This window comes from Heptranchias perlo, chromosome 6 (assembly GCF_035084215.1).
Source record: "Heptranchias perlo isolate sHepPer1 chromosome 6, sHepPer1.hap1, whole genome shotgun sequence".
Classification (NCBI taxonomy): Eukaryota; Metazoa; Chordata; class Chondrichthyes; order Hexanchiformes; family Hexanchidae; genus Heptranchias; species Heptranchias perlo.
In genome coordinates, this window is record NC_090330.1 from 16,984,340 (window position 1) to 17,007,867 (window position 23,528).

At 42.3% G+C, this 23,528-nt stretch overlaps 1 protein-coding gene across 1 annotated transcript in view; it reads left to right on the forward strand.

The window, feature by feature from the left end:
- The window catches only part of c2cd3 (C2 domain containing 3 centriole elongation regulator), a 139,510-nt gene that overhangs the window by 75,718 nt on the left and 40,264 nt on the right, over positions 1-23,528 (forward strand). Inside the window, exons 25-26 of the mRNA XM_067985841.1 lie at positions 19,691-19,829; positions 21,725-21,789. Coding sequence (XP_067841942.1) covers positions 19,691-19,829; positions 21,725-21,789 — 204 coding nt within the window. The remainder of the gene's footprint in view (positions 1-19,690; positions 19,830-21,724; positions 21,790-23,528) is intronic.

Sequence of the window (23,528 nt, forward strand, 5' to 3'; positions counted from 1 at the left end):
GGGTGACACGATGCAGGGCTGGTCACTTAGCCCAGTGCATGCAGCTGCAGAAGCCGCTGACTGAGTTGCATGAGGCCTAGGGCTCCCTACACCTGAAGAAATTCAGTAGGCTAAGACGATTTTGGCAGAGGGCTTACCAGGTCAAGTCCAAGCAACACAGAGACAGCTGGGGTGCAGTTTAGCGCCTGGCCAAATGATTTTAATGAGGCTTCATCTCTGGAGTGGGGGGATTGAGCCTGGATATAGTACATGTTTTATTTATTCGTTCACGGGATGTGGGCGTCGCTGGCGAGGCCAACATTTATTGCCCTCGGGAAGGTGGTGGTGAGCCGCCGCCTTGAACCGCTGCAGTCCGTGTGGTGAAGGTTCTCCCACAGTGCTGTTGGGAAGGGAGTTCCAGGATTTTGACCCAGCGACAATGAAGGAACGGCGATATATTTCCAAGTCGGGATGGTGTGTGACTTGGAGGGGAACGTGCAGGTGGTGTTGTTCCCATGTGCCTGCTGCTCTTGTCCTTCTAGATGGTAGAGGTCGCGAGTTTGGGAGGTGCTGTCGAAGAAGCCTTGGCGAGTTGCTGCAGTGCATTCCTGTGGATGGTACACACTGCAGCCACAGTGCGCCGGTGGTGAAGGGAGTGAATGTTTAGGGTGGTGGATGGGGTGCCAATCAAGCGGGCTGCTTTATCTTGGATGGTGTCGAGCTTCTTGAGTGTTGTTGGAGCTGCACTCATCCAAGCAAGTGGAGAGTATTCCATCACACTCCTGATTTGTGCCTTGTAGATGGTGGAAAGGCTTTGGGGAGTCAGGTGGGTGGGTGGAGAAGGTTCAACTGGCCAGTTGGAACTGAGTGCAGAGATAGACAGGCAGAACTCTCATCCCTCACCTCATAGACTTCATTTAAAGAAGGTACCGTATCCTAGGAGAACATATTCAGTCACACAGGGAGACGGTGTTTGGGAACAAGTCTGCATCGTACCTTGTGCAGGATGACGTAGCGTTAGCCTCCCATTTCTCCCCTTTGAGCATATGTGGCAAACTACCCGGCTGGGTAATAGGGCAAGCATATATTGGACGAGGCAGCCCATGGCAGAACCTAGCTATTGTCCTTATTCGAGCTGGAGTGCAAAGTGGTCCAGCTGTCGGGGCCATCCAAGCAATTCATGGCCTGCTAGACAGCACGTCAGCGATCCCCACTGCACAATTCGTGGGATTGCAATTGTCGCAATGGGTCGGAGGCACCAGACCCGGGTGTTGCACATCCCTCGGGCAGCTTGTAGTCTGGGAGGATCAGGAGTCGTTGGTGCACCTGTTGACCGGAGGTCACCGGTTACGGTTATTGGCTTAGTACAAAGAGGAGAAGAGTCAATTCTCTCTTAACTCTCAATTCGCTTTATTCGCGTTGTTAGATCATATACATATAGCTTATACGTCTGGTTAGATATAGACATGCAATTTGCACCAGGTTATACAATTTTATACCCAAACTAGGATCTAAACACACACCCACTAGGTTTCTCTGACACTCCGAGTGGTCACAGAATATAAAGGATAATACCCGAAAAGGAGAGCTGACGCTGGTCAGGCATTCCGTTCTCTCTCTCTCTCTCTCTCTCTCTCGATGTCGTCTCTACGTCCCTGACATAGGTTCTTCCACTTCCGCGATGGTTGGTCTCCGGAGTCTTCGCTCTGGCTCCACGTCCCAGATTCTTCATTCTTATTCCGAATCTTATCTTTTCAAGCTGTGCTGTCTCTCTCTCCCGTTGGTTTAGGCTTAGTCTGTGTGTTCTCCTCATTGGCTCTGTCCCAGGGACTTAGGTAGCATTACCTCATTACTCCTTTTCTAAATAAGGACTTGTGTCTTATCACATCTCCTTTGTCTTTCACAAAACTTAGCTAATTCAAACCGGTTCCAGCCAGCTCAGGCCAGCAACTGAACTCATGTTACTTCAGTTCAAATGTTGCTTTTGCCTGTGTGTCAGCAGCTGGGAATCTCAGGTTACTGCAGGTCCTGGCCAACACACCCAATTAGGAATGCACTGTCTTTGTGACCGAACCGTTAAGTACACGCTTGAGGAACCTACCGATGGTGGGAGTAATATTTCACATTTTGGTTTTGTTTGACCATTTTTCCACAAACGATTTGGGAAAAGTAGTTACTTTTAAATATTGGTTGTTAAAGCAAAGTTTATTCACACAAGTTTTTTTTTAAAAGCACTTAGACAATTGGTGCTTAAAATGCTAATAAGCTTTGCTTTGGTGTTCTTTCCCCAAAAACTGCAACTGATTAGCAGTTTGTTTGCTCATTCTCTGTAATCAATAAACATTTCACACCCATTGTGTTAGGAAGTTCCTGGTCCCAGGAACTCAGCAAAGGTTCTGGCATGCCATCCGTTCTGACTGAACAGCAGGAGACAGAAATACGGGCAGTCAGTTAGATTATTAAACAGCAGCTGCACGGGTAAGCTTGGGCCAGGCCCAGAAGGAGATTGCAGGAAGGTAGCTAGGAGTTAATTTGTTTGTCAAGCAAGACAATCTACTGATGTGGGGAAGCATAGCGGTTCCATTATTTTTGTACATAAATTGTACTGATTGAATTAAATGTGTGTGATGCGCTGCAAGTTCAAGTTATGTGAAATTAATTAGCTCTCCAATTTGTATCTGGTCTCATCTCACCAGGTGATCTTTCAGTCTACCTTCGAAAAGATTAAAGAAGCACACATGTGAAAGACACCAATATGAGTTAAAATCATAAGGGGATGCTATTGTTACATTGCTGGGTTGCTCCCTTTTGAGGGGTCTGGTAACATAGGTTGTAGAGTGCCTGTCTCACAGCCAAGGATTATAGAAAATAAAATGCTGCATTGTTCCCATCACATTTGTTATGGCAATAAAAATGCTATTTGGCATGTATGCTTAAAAAGGCAACAAAAAGAAAACTTTACAAAAGAAATTATGCTGTCATTGTGAGTACCAAGTCTTGCTCTCAATCAAATTTGCCTGGCAACAGGGACAAGTTGGGTGGTGCTCTTCCATCTGAGCAGATAAGAGAAGTAAGCTTTGGGGAGCATCTGGCAATAGCGATCATAACATAATAAGGTTTAAAATAATGTTTGACAAAGACATAAGTAAGAACAAAGTAATAGATTGGAACAAAGCTAATTTTGAGGAGCTGAGAATGAAACTAGGGAAGGTAAGAACATAAGAAATAGAAGCAGGAGTAGGCCACACTGCCCCTCGAGCCTGCTCTGCCATTCAAGCAGATCATGGCTGATCTTTGACCTCCACTCCAGTTTCCTGCCCGATCCCCATATCCCTTGATTCCCCTAGAGTCCAAAAATCTATCTATCCCAGCCTTGAATATACTCAACGACTCAGCATCCACAGCCCGCTGCGATAGAGAATTACAAAGATTCACAACCCTCTGAGTGAAGAAATTTCTCCTCATCTCAGTCCTAAATGGCCGACCCCATATCCTGAGACTATGCCCTCTAGTTCTAGACTCTCCAGCAAGAGGAAACAGCCTCTCAGCAGCTACCTTGTCAAGCCCTCTCAGAATCTTTTGTGTTTCAATGAGATCACCTCTCATTTTTCTAAACGCCAGAGACTATAGGCCCATTCTACTCAATCTCTCCTCACAGCAACCCTTTCATCCCAGGAATCAATCTAATGAACCCTCGTTGTACCATCTCTAAGGCAAGTATATCCTTCCTTGGGTAAGGAGACCAAAATTGTACACAGTACTCCGGGTGAGGTCTCACCAAAGCCCTGTACAATTGCAGCAAGACTTCCTTACTCTTGTATTCTAACCCCCTTGCAATAAAGGCCAACATACCATTTACCTTCCTAATTGTAAACTGGAAAAAAATTGACAAAGAGAACATAAATGGGAAATGTTTAAAACGCTGTTCAATAGAGTTCAGGAGAAATATATTCCTCTAAAAAACAAGAACAAACAAGCCAGTAATGAAATACTACAGATGAATAAAGAGATAAGTGTAAAATTGAAACTAAAGAAAAAGGCATACACTAAGTACATAGACAATAAAGGAGAGGATGATAAAGGGGAATACGAAAAGGTTAGGAAAGAAGTCAAAAAACAATTAGGAAAGCAAAGAGGAACTACAAAATTAAACTATCAAGGAATATGAAAAGAAATAATAAAGTATTCTACAGTCACAAGAATAGCAAAAGAAAAATCAGGATAGGGACAGGGTCACTAAGGTATGCACAACATAAACTTGCAGGTAATGACAGTGAAATAGCAGCAATATTGAATAGTTACTTTGCCTCAGTATTTCATTTAGAAAGGCACAGATTAATCAAGGACAGTCGGCATGGATTTGTTATGGGAAGGTCGTGCCTGACTAACTTGATTGAATTTTTTGAGGAGCTAACAAGGAGGGATGATGAGGGTAGAGCGTTTGATGTAGTCTTTATGGATTTTACCAAGGCTTTTGACAAGGTCTCACATGGCAGACTGGTCAGAAAAGTAAAACCCCGTGGGATCCAAGGGAAAGTGGCAAGTTGGATCCAAAATTGGCTTAGTGGCAGGAAGCACAAGGTAATGGTCGACAGGTGTTTTCGTAACTGGAAGGCAGTTTCCAGTGGGGTTCCGCAGGGCTCAGTCCTACGTCCCTTGCCTTTTGTTGTATATATCAGTGATTTAGACTTAAATGTAGGGGCATGATTAAAAAGTTTGCAGATGATACAAAAATTGGCCGTGTGGTTGATATTGAGGAAGAGAGCTGTAGACTGCAGGAAGACAGGTCAGCTGGGCAGAAAAGTGGCAAATGGGGTTCAATCTGGAGAAGTGTGAAGTAATGCATTTGGGGAGGGCAAACAAGGCAAGGTAATACACAATAAATGGGAGGATTTTGAAAGTGTAGAGGAACAGAGGGACCTTGGAGTCCATGTCCACAGATCGCTGAAGGCAGCAGGTCAGGTAGATAAGGTGGTTAAGAAGACATACGGGATACTTTCCTTTATTAGCCAAGACCCAGACCATAAGAGCAGGGAGGTTATGCTAGAACTGTATAAAACACTAGTTAGGCTGCAGCTAGAGTACTGCGTACAGTTCTGGTCACCACATTACAGGAAAGATGTGATTGCACTAGAGAGGGTACAGAGGCGATTTACGAGGATGTTGCTGGGACTGGAGATTTTTAGCTATGAGGAACGATTGGATAGGCTGGAGTTGTTTTCTTTGGAACAGAGGAGGCTGAGGGGAGATTTAATTGAGGTGTATAAAATTATGAGGGGCCTAGATAGAGTGGATAGGAAAGACCTATTTCCCTTAACAGAAAGTCATCGTCGCTGGGTCAAAATCCTGGAACTCCCTTCCTAACAGCACTGTGGGAGAACCTTCACCAAACGGACTGCAGCGGTTCAAGAAGGCAGCTCACCACCACCTTCTCAAGGGCAATTAGGGATGGGCAATAAATGTTGGCCTCGCCAGCAACGCCCACATCCCATGAACGAATTTTTAAAAAATAACCAGGGGGCATAGATTTAAAGTAATTGATAGAATGGATTGGAGGAGAGCTGAGGAGAAATTTTTTCACCCAGAGGATGGTAGGGGCCTGGGATTCGCTGCCTGAAAGGGAAGCAGAAACCTTCATCGCATTTAAAATGTGCCTGGATGTGCACTTGAAGTGCCATAACCTACATGACCAAGTGCTGGAAAGTGGGACTAGGCTGGATAACTCCTTCTATGCCGTAAATTTCAATGGTTCTGTGATTACCAGGGAGACTAACTAGGTGGGCATGACATTAGAAGAAGAGATCAAAAAAGATATAAAAACATTTGAGATAGAAAGGGGGGAGATAATTTGATAAATTAATCAAACTTAGAGAGGATTAAAAACTCCTGGTCCAGATAGATTGCATCTGCACATATTAAAAGAAGTTAGGGAAGAGATAGCAGAGGCATATATATAAAAATTCATTAGAAAATAGAATAGTGCCAGAGGACTGGTGGACGGCTAATATGATTCCTATATTTAAAGAGAGATAGAACAAGTCCAGGGAACTATAGACCAATTAGATTAATGGTGGTGATAGGAAAGATAATGGAATCCTTACTGAAAGATGTAATAGAAAAGCACCTAGAAACCGAAAATATAATAAAGAATAGTCAGCATGATTTCAAAAAGGGAAGGTCATGCTTGACCAACCTTATTGAATTCTTGGAAGAACAGAAAGGATAGACAAGGGTAATGCAGTAGATGTAATATATTTGGATTTTCAAAAGGCCTTCAATAAGGTACCGCAAATATTTGGATTTTCAAAAGGTCTTTGATAAGGTATCGCAGTGTAGACTCGTGACCAAGGTAAGAGCACGTGGATTCAGGGGAAAAGTAGCAGAATGGATAATAAGCTGTCTACAGAACAGAAAACAAGAGAAGATGGGGTTACAGGTAGCTACTCAGACTGGCAAAAGGTGGGAAGCGGTGTACACAGGGATCGGTGCTGGGACCCTGTTGTTAACAATTTACATTAACGATTTGGAATTGGAAATACAATTTCAAAATTTGCGGATGACACCAAATTGGGGGATAGTTTATACAAAGGAAGAATGCATCAAAATGCAAGAGGACATTAATAAACTTGCAGAATGGGCATGTAATTGACAAATGAATTTCAATATAGATAAGTGTGAGGTGGTGCATTTTGGTAGGAAGAATAAGGAGGCCACACACTGTTTGAATAAATAAGAGTCCAAATGGAGTAGAGGAGCAAAAGGATCTCTGGGTACAGATACACAAATCACTAAAAGTAGCGACGCAGGTTAATAAGGCCATAAAATAGGCAAACCAAGTACTGGGGTTCATTTCTAGAGGGATAGAATTGAAAAGCAGAGAAGTAATGTTAAACTTGTATAAGACCTTGTTTAGACCACACTTGGAGTACTGTGCACAGTTCTGGTCTCCATATTACAAAAAGGATATAGAGGCATTTTAGAAGGTGCAAAAGAGATTCACAAGGATGATACCAGAACTGAGAGAATATACTTCTCAGGAAAGGCTGAACAGATTGGGTTCTTTTCTCTGGAAAAGTGAAGGCTGAGCTGCGACCTGATAGAGGTCTTTAAAATAATGAAGGTTAGACGTAGAGAAAATATTTCCACTTGCAGGGGAGTCGAAAACTAGAGGTCATAAATATAAGATAGTCACTAATAAATCCAATAGGGAATTCAGGAGAAACTTATTTATCCAAAGAGTGGTAAGAATGTGGAACGTGCTACCACAAGGAGTAGTTGAGTTAAATAGCATAGATGCATTTAGGGGTAAGCTAGATAAACACACGAGGGAGAAAGGAATAGAAGGATATGCTGATAGGGTTAGATGAAGTGGGGAGGGAGGAGTCTCGTGGAGCATAAACGCCAGCAAAGACCAGTTGGGCTGAATGGCTTGTTTCTATGCTATAGACTTGATACTTTGGCAGGAGCCTTTAATTAAAGAGAGGAAAATTTGATTATATTAAAGAAGCCTGCAAATTAACTTTGATGAAATAGATAACTTAACATTGGCAGAACTTACTTTTTGTAATGTTTTTATTTTGTTGCCTTTTACAGTAAACAGCATTTTATTGTCCCGCATAACAATTACCATGGAACAGTGCAGCATTTTTCTGTGGTTGATTTGAACTTGAACCCTCTGGTTTGATGCTTTATTTGCTATTTCGCATCAGCACTAATAAATTACCTGTTTTTTGAAAATTGTGTATTCTTGCACTTCCTTGTTTTATGGTGTATTATACATACTGTATTGTGTTTAATGTGTTAAATTTTGGCACCAACACAAACATCACAAGACGACTCCAGAAGTGTGCCAGTGAGATAATTAATCTCATTTTTGTGTATACGCATCAGCTTGGCTGTTTTCATGTATATATAGGTGCCACACTGGAACCCATATGCGTCGATAGAGTTGAGGGTCACAGATTCAGTTTTTCCACTCTACTGAATTCCCATTCTTTACAGAACAACGGTCAGACACTTCCAACGGAAAGAGAAGTAGAGAAAGTCTGGATAGAAAGTATCACCAGGCTTGCTCTCACTAAGGCCATATTGGCAAGTTTAAAAAGCAGCATAGGTGGAGGCCTGGAATAGATCACCTTTTGTTGTCAGCTCATTCTTGCAAGGCCCAAAAAGAGAAAGTATTAGCTAACACCTATCTGGTTAAAATATCATCTGAAGTTATTTCTTTTTGGAAACTTGACCTGGGTCCCTGAGGAGGTCTTTTGTAAAGATGCCACGGCAACTTTGATGCCTGCCAGTGTTGAAGCTTTTGAACAAGAGCTGGAGGAGGTTGTATGAAGCACAGAATTCCTAATGCCTGCTCATTGACCCTTTGAATTTAAGCAGAGTGTGGCTTGTTTGGGAATAGCTGACTACAGTATCCTGATGATACTTACAGCAGTAAGACAACTGTATGTTTGTAATGAGCTACTGGTTTCCTTTTCTTCTGGCTAACGCAGACTTGTTGATGTATTCTAATGTTCCATGTTTCTCTGTTGTGATCTCTGAGATTTTTAAAGTTCTAGTCCCTTATTTAGGAATTGTTTTGGAGGCAGTTCATTTGTTTTTTAAAAATCGTGGCTCTATTGCTGGTATGCCTGTTGATTTGCACTGCATTCTGAGCAGATTGTAACAAAGCATGTTTGACTTCCATTTGGGATGTTGGCCATGATAATCATGTTTCCTTGAGGTTCCTACTACTCCAAATATCTTCTGTTTCTATTTGTCTGATTCCTTAGACTGTCATGCCATTATATAAGCTAAAAATAGAATGCAAAAGTCCAAATTTTAAGAATTATGGTCAAAAGACTGTACCTACATCTTTGCAATATTCTGCTGACTGACAACACTATAGCTTCAAACTCTTCAATCCAACTGCTCAGCATCTAGCATTCGTGGTCTGGTTAAGGAAATATAGGGGTATGGAGTTGAAATAAGTGCAGAACCATTCTAATTCTGGGTTGAACTGTCAGACCACTGAGAAGGGTTGGGATTCACAATATTATACTTCATGCTTAAGAGTTAATGTACCATAGACTTCAAAATCATGGAAAGGTTACAGCATGGAAGGAGGCCATTCGGCCCATCGAGTCCACGCCGGCTCTATGCAAGAGCAATCCAGCTAGTCCCTATCCCCGTAGCCCTGCAAATTTTTTTCTCTCCAGTTCTCTTTTGGAGGCCATGATTGAATCTGTCTCCATCACCCCCTTGGGCAGTGCAGTCCAGATCCCAACCACTCACTGTGTAAAAAGGCTTTTCCTCATGCCAATCACCTTAAATCTATGTCCTCTGGTTCTTGACCCTTCCGCCAATGGGAACAGTTTCTCTCCACCTACACTGTCTAGACCCTTCAAATACCTGATTAAAGGCTGAGTAGATTCACTGACCACAGTTTTGCAATAATCCAACTAGAATATGTCACAGAAGCCACCAAAAGTAAGCTCAGTGAACAAAACAATCCCTTTCATCTACTGGCCAATCGGAGGGTTTTGCCTTCTTCTGATTTCTCATTTGTAAACAATTTTACAACACCAAGTTATAGTCCAGCAATTTTATTTTAAATTCACAAGCTTTCAGAGGCTTCCTCCTTCCTCAGGTGAATGTTGTGGAAATGAAATCCTCGAAATGAAATCGCATTTATAAATCACAGAACAATGCTTGGTGATTACAGACAGTCTTTTCAACTGCCCGTTGCCAAGGCAATCAGTGTGCAGACAGACAGGTGTTACCGACAAGGTCTCCGAATATACAAATCACCAAAAAAAACAGAGATAGAGAGGTAGAAAAATAGAAAAGACAGCAACTGACCCGTTATATTAAAAACAAATAACATTTGTTCGCTGGTGGGGTAATGTGTAGCGTGACGTGAACCCAAGATCCCGGTTGAGGCCGTCCTCATGGGTGTGGAACTTGGCTATCAATTTCTGCTCGACGATTTTGCGTTGTCGTGTGTCTCGAAGGCCGCCTTGGAGTACGCTTACCCGAAGGTCGGTGGCTGAATGTCCTTGACTGCTGAAGTGTTCCCCGACTGGGAGGGAACCCTCCTGTTTGGTGATTGTTGCGCGGTGTCCGTTCATCCGTTGTCGCAGCGTCTGCATGGTCTCGCCAATGTACCATGCTCTGGGGCATCCTTTCCTGCAACGTATGAGGTAGACAACGTTGGCCGAGTCACAGGAGTATGAACCATGCACCTGGTGGGTGGTGTCCTCTCGTGTGATGGTGGTATCTGTGTCGATCTGGCATGTCTTGCAGAGGTTACCGTGGCAGGGTTGTGTGGTGTCATGGACGCTGTTCTCCTGAACGCTAGGTAATTTGCTGCGAACGATGGTCTGTTTGAGGTTGGGTGGCTGTTTAAAGGCGAGTAGTGGAGGTGTGGGGATGGCCATAGCGAGGTGTTCATCGTCATTGATGACATGTTGAAGGCTGCGGAGAACATGGCGTAGTTTCTCCGCTCCGGGGAAGTACTGGACGACAAAGGGTACTCTGTTGGTTGCGTCCCGTGTTAGTCTCCTGAGGAGGTCTATGCGATTTTTTGCTGTGGCCCGTCGGAACTGTCGATCGATGAGTCGAGCGTCATATCCCGTTCTTACTAGGGCGTCTTTCAGCGTCTGTAGGTGTCCATCGCGTTCCTCCTCGTCTGAGCAGACCCTGTGTATTCGCAGGGCCTGTCCATAGGGGATGGCCTCTTTGACGTGGTTAGGGTGGAAGCTGGAAAAGTGGAGCATCGTGAGGTTGTCCGTGGGCTTGCGGTAGAGTGAGGTGCTGAGGTGCCCGTCTTTGATGGAGATTCGTGTGTCCAAGAAAGAAACTGATTCTGAGGAGTAGTCCATGGTGAGCTTGATGGTGGGATGGAACTTGTTGATGTTATCGTGTAGTCTCTTCAGTGATTCCTCGCCGTGGGTCCATAGAAAGAAAATGTCGTCAATGTATCTGGTGTATAGTGTTGGTTGGAGGTCCTGTGCAGTGAAGAAGTCCTGCTCGAACTTGTGCATGAAAATGTTGGCGTATTGGGGTGCGAATTTGGTCCCCACGGCTGTTCCGTGTGTTTGGGTAAAGAACTGGTTATCGAAGGTGAAGACATTGTGATCCAGGATGAAGCGGATGAGTTGTAGGATGGCGTCTGGAGATTGGCTGTTGTTGGTGTTGAGTATTGATGCTGTCGCAGCGATGCCGTCATCGTGGGGGATACTGGTGTAGAGTGCCGAGACATCCATCGTGGTGAGAAGTGTTCCTGGTTCAACTGGTCCGTGGGTACTGAGTTTTTGTAGGAAGTCTGTAGTGTCGCGACAGAAGCTGGGGGTTCCCTGTACGATGGGTTTCAGGATGCCCTCGATGTATCCAGAGAGGTTCTCACACAGGGTTCCGTTGCCTGATACGATAGGACGTCCGGGTGTGTTGGCTTTGTGTATCTTTGGGAGGCAGTAGAAGTCTCCCACGCGGGGAGTATGTGGGATGAGAGTGCGTAGGATGCTTTGAAGGTCTGGATCGAAGGTCTTGATCAGTTTGTTGAGCTGGTGGGTGTGTTCTTTGGTCGGATCTGCGGGTAACCGTCTGTAGTGTTCCTGGTTGTCCAGTTGTCGGTATGCTTCTTTGCAATAGTCCGTTCTGTTCTCTATGACGATGGCTCCTCCTTTGTCCACTGGTTTGATGACGATGTTGCAGTTGGTCTTGAGAGCGTTGATGGCGTTGTGTTGTGCTCGGGTGACATTCTGGACTGTCTTCTGAGTGCGGCTGATGAATCTGGCATTGACGCATTTCCTGACAGCTTGAGCATACATCAACAAGTTCCATCCCACCATCAAGCTCACCATGGACTACTCCTCAGAATCAGTTTCTTTCTTGGACACACGAATCTCCATCAAAGACGGGCACCTCAGCACCTCACTCTACCGCAAGCCCACGGACAACCTCACGATGCTCCACTTTTCCAGCTTCCACCCTAACCACGTCAAAGAGGCCATCCCCTATGGACAGGCCCTGCGAATACACAGGGTCTGCTCAGACGAGGAGGAACGCGATGGACACCTACAGACGCTGAAAGACGCCCTCGTAAGAACGGGATATGACGCTCGACTCATCGATCGACAGTTCCGACGGGCCACAGCGAAAAATCGCATAGACCTCCTCAGGAGACTAACACGGGACGCAACCAACAGAGTACCCTTTGTCGTCCAGTACTTCCCCGGAGCGGAGAAACTACGCCATGTTCTCCGCAGCCTTCAACATGTCATCAATGACGATGAACACCTCGCTATGGCCATCCCCACACCTCCACTACTCGCCTTTAAACAGCCACCCAACCTCAAACAGACCATCGTTCGCAGCAAAATACCCAGCTTTCAGGAGAACAGCGTCCACGACACCACACAACCCTGCCACGGTAACCTCTGCAAGACATGCCAGATCATCGACACAGATACCACCATCACACGAGAGGACACCACCCACCAGGTGCATGGTTCATACTCCTGTGACTCGGCCAACGTTGTCTACCTCATACGTTGCAGGAAAGGATGCCCCAGAGCATGGTACATTGGCGAGACCATGCAGATGCTGCGACAACGGATGAACGGACACCACGCAACAATCACCAAACAGGAGGGTTCCCTCCCAGTCGGGGAACACTTCAGCAGTCAAGGACATTCAGCCACCGACCTTCAGGTAAGTGTACTCCAAGGCGGCCTTCGAGACACACGACAACGCAAAATCGTCGAGCAGAAATTGATAGCCAAGTTCCACACCCATGAGGACGGCCTCAACCGGGATCTTGGGTTCATGTCACGCTACACGTTACCCCACCAGCGAACAAATGTTATCTGTTTTTAATATAACGGGTCAGTTGCTGTCTTTTCTATGTTTCTACCTCTCTATCTCTGTTTTTTTTGGTGATTTGTATATTCGGAGACCTTGTCGGTAACACCTGTCTGTCTGCACACTGATTGCCTTGGCAACGGGCAGTTGAAAAGACTGTCTGTAATCACCAAGCATTGTTCTGTGATTTATAAATGCGATTTCATTTCGAGGATTTCATTTCCACAACATTCACCTGAGGAAGGAGGAAGCCTCCGAAAGCTTGTGAATTTAAAATAAAATTGCTGGACTATAACTTGGTGTTGTAAAATTGTTTACAATTGTCAAGCCCAGTCCATCACCGGCATCTCCACATCCTGATTTCTCATGAAAGTATTGACAAGGTGGCTGGGCAGAACACCATTTTTCTGCTGCCAGGAGACTGACTTCTGGCACAATTTAAATGATTTGGCCCGATTGCAATTTGATGGATAGCAGCATTTGGGCACTGACTATATATTTAGTGACTCTATATATTAAGTGAGTATATATTAAGTGACTCATGATAATCTGTTTTCATGGTATCAGGATTTGGTCAAACTATGTTCAAGTTATCATCGTGTTCATCATAGAATCATACAATGTTACAGTACAGAAACAAGCCATTCAGGCCATCCAGTCTGCATCAATGTTTCTTCCACATGAGTCACCTAAACTAATTCCACTCACTTGCTCACTCTCTCTCATACCCTTTAATATCTTCACTCTTGTTTTTTTTCTTTTTTATAATCCTGGGAGGTACAGGTTGCTGAACTTAATCCTGAAATAAATAAAGCACAGGGATGGGTCACCTGTTTAAACGGAGCATGTTTATATTGGTCTTCTCTTGTGTATCTTAGTATTGGTTAATTTAGCAACACCTCTTATCTGGCTGCTGTTGACATTGATTAGTATTTGAACAGAAGCTCCTAAGTTACGTGATACTGTTGCTTTTTCATTATATGTATTGTACAATAATGGTACTGAGAGCTGTGAATTTAACAATAAAGTCGATGATCATTGGATGACCTAATTTGCTATTCTAGGGATTATTAATTAATTGGATCTTTTGTATTATAGCTCTCCCTATACAGGAATAGAATTAAGAGTTCAAATTGATCTTTCCTGCCTGGAACATAAGAGTTCAAATTGATCTTTCCTGCCTGGAACATAAGTGTTGACTATTTTCATGCGCTCCATACTGCTTTGTTGACAGAATCACCCATGAGCAACTTCAAATTCAACCATTCAGACCATCCCTTTATGGACAGGTCTGGGAGTGGTGTGCAAGATAGCTGTCCTTTGACAGCAGAATGCCTACATAACAACTGTGTTTACGCTTCAAAAGTAATTCAATGCAGTGAAGTGCTTTGGAATATCCTGAGGACGTGAATGCAAGTTCTTTCTTTCACCAAAAGCTTTGTTGTGGCTCGATGGGCACATCAATTTACACCTCTCACCTCTTGCCCAAACTTTGTGATTGAGTTAGGGAATTGCAAAATTGCCCCCCCCCCTCCCCCATCACTAAAACCTCAATATTAAGGTTCAGTATAGTAGATATGCTGGGTTATTACCTTTTAGTGTCAGGGTCATCCAGTACATAGGCTACCATTCATAATGTTTATGTTCTGAAACAGGACTATCCCACATTCATAGCACGGACACTCCTGTTATGGGTCCCCACATGTGCTGTAACACTGACTGGGAGGGGTTTTCAGTTCGGTCATTTTTCCTCAATTGGGTTAGGAGCCAGAACCCTGGTTTGGGTCATCTGTTGAATATCGCTGCGTTAGAAGTGTTCATGGGTACTTGTACCTCTAGCAAGTATCTGAAGGCTTTTATTTAAGAGTACTTAAAATATTGCCACCTGTTTACTCAAAACCTATCGTTCTGTTTCTGATGCTATTCTCAGCTGAAAAAATGTGGCTTTTTCATGACTTGGATATTTAATAGCCGTGTTTCAAAAATGAACAAATACATGATTTAAGTATTTCAAAAGCCAGTTTCCCACAAGCATGCTGACTTGAATAATTTGATGCAAGTTAAACCACTTTCTGTAATGTACACGTTAATGGTTTATGTGCTGCTTTCAACTATGAACAGTCAGTGAATTGTTACAGTACTGTGCCAGTTCTTGATTCTAATCCAAATTCAGCATTCTTACATTGGCATGGTTTATTGAAATAAGAAACTTATGCCAATCTTTAACAGTTGAACAGGGGCTAGTAATCCTGGCACTGATCTGATGCTGCGTTTATGCTTAGATACAAAAGCAGAAACAGAATCTAAGTGTATTTTGCAGTACAATCTTCCGCTTTGTGCAACCACTCCTTTTATACTGTGGGAACATGAGGGGGAGAAAACAAGAAGCCACAATTCAACTTTAGATTAGAATAGCACGATAGTTGATGGGAACTGGAATTGGAACCCTAATCCTAACCCTAAGTGAGTGATTTTTTTTTCTTTTTGTATAATTGCCAGTATTTCTCATCCCCTCTGGCATTTCTTCAGAAGGCAACAACTCATACTGCAGTGCAGTTCTATCAGCAGTAGCAGTGGCAGTCTGTCAATACCTTGTCCAGGAGGTCATGTGTGAGCCTGGACATTGAGCGTTGTCAAACGAGCCAACCCCAGTCCTATCCTCACCTGAATCACTATTTTAATCTTTAGATTTCTCCAGCCTGAGGACTCTAGGCCAATTATCACATTACCATGCTGCCCTAGGTGAGATTAGCTAACTGGGCACAGACTAAGGATTGAATCTGAAATCATTTGAAGGTGCACCAGCATAGTGCTTTTACCTACAGGGCCATTAGGCAAGCTAACCCCTTTGCATTTTCTTGAGGTATAATAATGGATGGCAGAGTGGCTGAGGCAATGCACACGCTAGTGTAAATGAATGATGGCAATTCCTATAGTGCTTCTATCTCTTTAACAACATACTGCACTTTTGTTGAGGGAGTATAATATGTTGCTTTGTTTACATAGCTTTCTTGCTATCAAATGTGGCATAACTGCAATTAGTGATGCTTGCACCATTTGCTCAAATGTTTGCCAGCTACATTGAGTACATCCTTGGTGTGAAAACTTTAATAGCACTAACACAAACTGACCCCATCATTGAACAAGGAATCACATTTCAGAATTTCACTAGCATAAAAAATACAGCAACCATTTCACTTCTATACAGTTTAATTCCTATTTAAAAATGTTTATGGTTCATACAAATATTTGGCACGAACAAGATATACTGACAAAATAAACAACTGGTCAGTCAAGTCTGTCTCATTCAAACCTAAAGAGAGGGGGAAAGAAAGTGAGAAACAGATGACCAAAAATTGCACTAATATAATAATGCAAGCATTGCACAAATTGTTTAAATCCGTTTTGGTGGCTACATAAACTCCTGTTGCCTGATCTAACTCTATGTTTTAGTTTTCAGTAAGCCATCTCTGGATTCACCCAAGAATTTATCCTTGGCCCCCTCCTATTCCTCACCTACATGCTGCCAATCAATGACATCATCTGAAGACATGACATCAGGTTCCACATTACTGCCACCAGAGACAGAGTTACATGTGTATGCTCACTAGAATTACTGTCAGGCTGCTGTGGATACTAAAAAAAAGGCAAATGACACAGAAGTTGAGCTTTGCATTCATGCTGTTTGCTACTGTCAAGTTTGACATAATTGCAGACTGTCTGACTATCCAGGTTTGCTTATATTCTGAGCAAAAATATACGTTTCAGCTTATATCATCTGGTCCTAACAATCAGAGCGAAGAACCTAAGCAATTTTACAACATTCTGAGTATCCCTTTAGTTTGACAGTTGTTATAGTTTGCTGTACACTAAAAGGGACTATCACTGAGGAAAACTCCTTTCAATATAAAATAATCATTCCCCTCCCACTTTCTTGAAAAAACGATTTGCTTTATAAAGCACAAGATGAGATTTTCCAATTTTTATTAGCTCAAGGAACATCCATTGTGGATTCTGACCAGGAAGAAAAACAGCTTGAATAGTTTACCTTACTTAGCCAATTTTCATTCATCTCAGCAGAGATGAATGTACTTCCCGCTCCTGTGTAAGGATCCTGGGCATGGAAATAAATCTGAGGCGTAATAACCAGAATGCAGTTATGCAGATGTGGTATCTGTTTATTTTAAATTTATTGTCCAGGAACCAATCAAAAAACACTTGCTTCACTGTCTCTGGTTACAAACTTCTTCCAAAATTCATTCATTGAAGATGTGAACCTATCCCCCACTTCCATCCCCTGCAACAGTATTGCCTCCGACTCACAATCAGCAATGCCACGGGAGATCTGCTAATGTATCACTTTGTATTGCAGATAACTGTTGCATCTAGCACGTGTTTTGTCCATCACAGTTGGGTGTCAAACTTTGTGCAAATTTTGCATCATATTTGTACCTGATTGGTTCAAATTTCATATTCATAAAAGAGCAACAAATTACAACTGAACAGCTAGGAACATACGTATCAGTAAGAATAAAAACCACTAAACCTGAAGTTTAAAAACTGCAAATCAAAATGAGCAATTAGGAATGGCTATCAGTAAAAAGGGGAACCAGTGAAATTGCTCAAATATTTTTTGAGAAACCTTTTTGTTGCCATCAATGCAAAGAACCTTTATGCTAGCATTGACTGAGAACTCTGTCCACTTGCAACTTAAAAAAAAATAGCAGCTTCCAAAATCTATTTATGTTCACTGCTCATAACATTGCAGCCATATTTATATTGCTGCATTACTGTCAATAGCAGCATTGTAATATAAAGGATATGAGTGCCCCAGAATTAGAAATGAATAATGGCATAACAAAGAACTATAAATCCTGTGGTCCTTGAACCACTCACACTGGCTGTTCCTGGAGGTGCTTTCCATTCAGTGGCATGATAGTAATGAAAAGATTTGTATTAGCAACATGGTAACTGTTGGTCTTGTCAGTAGAGGACATGACGCTGTTGAAAATGATCATACGTGCTGTTCAGAGAACTATTTTAGAGCTCAGCAAGATATTGCGCATACAGTATGATGCCATACTTCATAATAGGAGTTGTATACATTTAATATTGCAGATCTTTTATGCAAATGATTCCAAAGTTTTTCATACAAATGTTTGCATTGAATGTGAAATTTGGTGGAAAAGTAGCACCTTAACAAAGGTTTTATGACCTTCAAACCTAGAATTGAAATGTGATTGCAATTTATTGAACAGACTGGTATAAAAATCACATCGGCAACTTTTATACTGGCCTGACCAATATTCCAAATTTTAAGATTTGTTTTTCCTGCAACTCATTGTTAATGAGAAATGTGTTTTGACTTTGTTCTTTTGTGCATTGTATTCAAGTGATGACTGTTATTTCTGATTGCATTGACAACATTGTGACATCTGGAATCCAGTTTGAATTACCTGGAGTTGCTGAATCTGAACCTGACTCATCAACAGTGCAAAGTATTTAACTGAATTGGCTTTTTTTCATCCTTGAAACATATTATAAGAAATATATAAACTGAATGTTGCATACATTTCTACAAAAGATTACACAAATATTTGCATTTAATGTGAAATACGGCAAATTTAATTAATGGTCACCGAGACACATTCAAGCACTGGAGGCAGTGAAGAGAAGAGCCACAAGGCTGATCCCAAATGTCAACGGTCTAAATTATGAGGAAAGACTGGTGAAACTTGGGCCTTTCAATCTTAAAAGGAAGCATCTGAGAGATGATCTCATAGAAGTGTGTAAGATAATAAACGGTATGGAAAAGGTAAATCCGGAAAATTACTTTGTCTTACTCTAATAATTTAATTCAAGGAGCCACCGGTTCAAAATAGTAAAAGGCAAATTTAAGAATGAGATCAGGAAACTCTTCTTCAATACATAGGATAAACTTCCAGATAGAGTGCTAGAATCATTTAAGAAACAATTGGAGGCTGCCATGGGGGTACTGCAGGATATTTCTGAATGAATGAACTAAGATGGGCCAAATGGCCTTCCATCATTATCTTGTGATTTCTTGAATAGTACTACGAATATCTATTAAATGTTACTGATGCTTTGATTTGAGATGAAGCTTTGCTGGTTGGACTATTGAATCTTACCTAGTATAACATAAGATGAACAATGTTGCCCCATTTCAAGAAAGGCAGGAAACTTTTTTTTAACTTGGTTATGTAATAAATTGGTCACTTGTCATTTGTAGCAGATTGTGTTCAAAATACCTTGGTGCTATTCTAAGTAAAAACAGCTGAACAGTATAGCATTTTGAATTCCAGAGTGACTGCATCTGATGAAGAGTCTCACCAAAAAAGTTAACTTGACTTTCACTTTCAGATGCTAACTCTCACCGCTGTGTATTCGCAGCATTTTTTGTTTTAATTTCAGTACAGTGAGCTACAAGGGAATTTGACTGATAATAAATGTAACCCAATAACAATAACCTCTGTGGCGTCTTGGGACAGTCGAAGAACATTAAAAAGGGGTTATCAAAAATATTACAACTGAAAAAGCTATATGTTTATTCAGATGGTCAGATTCAATTTACAAAATCTGTGGTTGGTCATGTGAGGATGAATGGATTAAAACGTGGAATGTCTATTGTATTTTGAAGTTTATTTTTTCACGTACACTAAAACTTATATGCAGTGGTCACATTTGGAACTTCAGCTGATCTTTATGGGCAGTTGTTTTGATACAGGATTAAGTACAAATTTGTGTTTGATATATTATGATATTGGTTGGCATTTAGTTCTGTAAAGCCTTAACAGTATATTTGAGGTTAATTTTCTACTCTTATTATTGTGTTTTTTTTAAGGATGTCCATTAACAGAACAAACTGGAGTTAAACCCAGTTGCTATGTGTCATATGCCACACCACACAGTCCCACTCCTATAACAACTCCTCTGATAGAAAATGCATACTGTCCTGTTTGGGACCACCAACAGCAAACAAGGTATGTATTGCATGATATTTCATCAAATAACTGCAATCAAGTTTTTAGGGAGATGAGACAGCACCAGCTGTTGTGAAAGAGTAATAAATTCCCAAACTGCCAGAGTTAGTTGACTAACCTTGTGTTGATTTGTACCTCATGACAATAGTTCCGAGAGCCACAAGAAAGTTATCTTCTTACTGAGGCACAGCATAGAAATAGGAAGAAGAAAAGCATAGGCAATGCCTCTTAGCCTTCAGTTTTTGTCCTGGCCACCTTCGAGCAGTTTCCAAGGAACTCAACTTTTGTTAGATCCTTTTGGTGTGGTTCAAGTTGCAAACTTGAAATGTACAAGCACACAGCGTGCATATGTGCTGATGAATACATTTTTATATTTTTCCTTTGAATGACATCAAAAAGGATTTGAATATAGAATTTATGTGCTGAATTGATCAAGTAAGCTCACCTCTGGGACTCATTTTGACACCAATTTGAGATGTTGGAAGTTCATAAGAAGCAATAGCAGAACCATAAATCCATTTATAATTGACTTCTTGGGTAGATCAGCAAGTCACGAAAGTGAATTGGGAGCGCACTTTCGAGAGGAAGGTAGGATTCCTTTTGAGAAAATGGGGAGATTTTTCCTGTTTCCTCAAAGGGGAAGCAACTGGGTTTAAGAGATGACCTGCAAGGAACTCTGTTGGATGTCAGAAGCCATCAACCAGTGCTACGTCAGTGACTTCATGTCACTGCATGTCTGGTTTGAACCATACCGAAAAGGTCCACCAAAATTTGAGTTCAATTGGAACTGCTTGAAAATGACAATTTTGTGAGTACAGAACAGAATCTGGCCCTATTGGAACAGATTAGATGCATGGCTGTGAGAAACCATCAATTACTTTCATTTTCACCTAAGATTTTTTTCAGTGAAAGGGACTAATTTTCTGAGATATAGACAGTGCTCATCAAGGAAAGTTTGGTTTTGCTTTAGAGGTGAAAGTTTCTTACATCTCAAGCTATAGGGAATGTCCCTTCAGGGGTGATATTTGGTTAGGTTCTATTCAATGTGGAAAGCAGCAGGTTCTTCTTCTGTTACCTTGTTGTCCCCAGGAGGATGGGAAGTTTCTTGTTCTATGCCACACTTGGAGTACTGTGTACAGTTCTGGTCACCCTATTATAGAAAGGATATTATTAAACTAGAAAGAGTGCAGAAAAGATTTACTAGGATGCTACCGGGACTTGATGGTTTGACTTACAGGGAGAGGTTAGACAGACTGGGACTTTATTCCCTGGAGAGTAGGAGGTTAAGGGGTGATCTTATAGAAGTCTATAAAATAATGAGGGGCATAGATAAGGTCGATAGTCAAAATCTTTTCCCAAAGGTAGGGGAGTCTATAACGAGGGGGCACAGATTTAAGGTGAGAGGGGAGAGATACAAAAGGATCCAGAGGGGCAATTTTTTCACTCAAAGGGTGGTGAGTGTCTGGAACGAGCTGCCAGAGGCAGTAGTAGAGGCGGGTACAATTTTGTCTTTTAAAAAGCATTTGGACAGTTACATGGGGAAGATGGGTATCGAGGGATATGGGCCAAGTGCAGGCAATTGGGACTAGCTTAGTGGTATAAACTGGGCGACATGGACATGTTGGGCCGAAGGGCCTGTTTCCATGTTGTAACTTCTATGATTCTATGATTCTATGCTAGTCCAAAAACTAAAAAGGGAATCTAGAACGGTCCTTGCATGCAGTGAAGGCAGGGAGAGATGATGTGGCTTGTGAGGGGAGGAGAGAAGTCATAGAGGGGACAGTGTGATTTCATTTATTTATGTGGAGGATTAACTGTATTGAAAGAGTGAGTAGACCACATTGAAGATAGATTAATTTTGTTGTTTACTGTGGCTTTTATTTGTGTAATTGCAGGCTGTCCAAAGAGTTGTTACTAGACCCACAGCAAACTCTGGTTTTCAAAGTGTGGCATAAAGCAGGTAAATGCTATAAAATGTCATTTTATTCTGTTTATCTGTTTAAGTTACTGTTCTAACAGTTCCCTTTTCATAGAATCATGGAATCATGCAGCACAGAAGGAGGCCATTCGGTCAATCTTGCCTGTACCGGCTCTTTGAAAGCGATAGCCAATTAGTCCCACTCCCCTGCTCTTTCCCCATAGCCCTGCAAATCTTTCCTTTTCAATATTTACCCAATTTCCTTTTGAAGGTTACTATTGAATCTGCTTCCATCAGTCTTTCAGGCAGTGGATACCAGATCATAACAACTCGCTGTGTAAAAAAATTCTCCTCCTCTGTCCTCTGGTTCTTTTGCCAATTACCTTAAATCTGTGCCCTCTGGTTACTGACCCTCCAGCCACTGGAAATAGCTTCTCCCTATACACTCTTATCAAACCCCCTCATAATTTTGAGTGCCTCTACTAAGTCTCCCCTTAACCTTCTCAGCTTCTCCAGTCTCTTTTTATATAACTGAAATCCATCATCTCTGGTAAATCTGCTCTGTACCCTCTCCAAGGCCTTGACATCCTTCCTAAAGTGTGGTACCCAGAATTAGACACAATACTCCAGCTGAGGCCTAACCAGTGACTTTTAAAGGTTTAGCATAACTTACTTGCTTTTGTACTCTATGGGGGGAAATTCGATAGGGGCCGTTTTTGGGCGCAGGTAGCGTGATGTGCTATTACCCCGCGCCCAATGACCCCTGCGCAGGCAGGACGCAAGTTTCGACCCACCCGAGGACTTACCTGCAATCAGCCTTCCTTTCCAGGTCTTGCACGTGGAATCAATGCAATTTGCTCTTTCCACCACCAGAGGGAGCTCAATCTCTTAAAGGGAGGATGTTTCTTAGAAATCTCTTAGTTTGCTGGTACCTGTAATTTGCTGAAAATAAAAGTCTATTATCTGCACGGAGTCAGAATGAAGATCAGACATCACACATGTAAAACACAGATGCAGGTCCCATCCCTATGTTTACACACTGATGAGTTGTGTTAAAACATTTAATAAAGGTTGCGCACTACTAAATCCCACATCCTCCAATCTGCACGCCAGACCTCACCAATCTGCCGATCTGAGTTGGTACTAGGCATGCACCAAGGTTCTCTGCTAATGCACTAGAGACCTTGGGTACAACAGGTGAACAGAAGAAGGGACATCCTATATCCGTGGGCTGGGTGCTGCAAGAGGCCCTCCAGACATATACTCAAGAGGCAGTGGGGGACGAAGTCAATGCCAGGCGCACAGCATCATGATCATGGATGCAGTGCAGAAAGTAGTTCAATGCTTTGACACGAGTGGTCAAGGTGAGTGAGGTCAAATGTCAAGTGACGTCTCCTACCAATTGCACCATGCACTACAATCCCCATCCCCCACATACCAATAAACTCTTTCCATCAGTACTCAACTCTTCCAATCAGATGCTTCGTCTCACCCTTACACATTACCACCCACAACTCACAGGCCACACACACTAGCAGCTATTCAACCACGCCAGACACACGTCCCGCTTTCTTGCAGGAGAAGGTTGCGCATATCAAGAGACAGCAAGTGGCAGTGGCATTTAGCCTGTCGAGCCTGTTCCGCCATTCAATGAGATCATGGTGGATCTGTGACCTAACTCCATATACCCACCTTAGCCCCATATCCTTTAATACCCTTGGTTCACAGAAATCTATCAATCTCAGATTTAACTTTCACAAGCGAGCTGGCATCAACTGCAG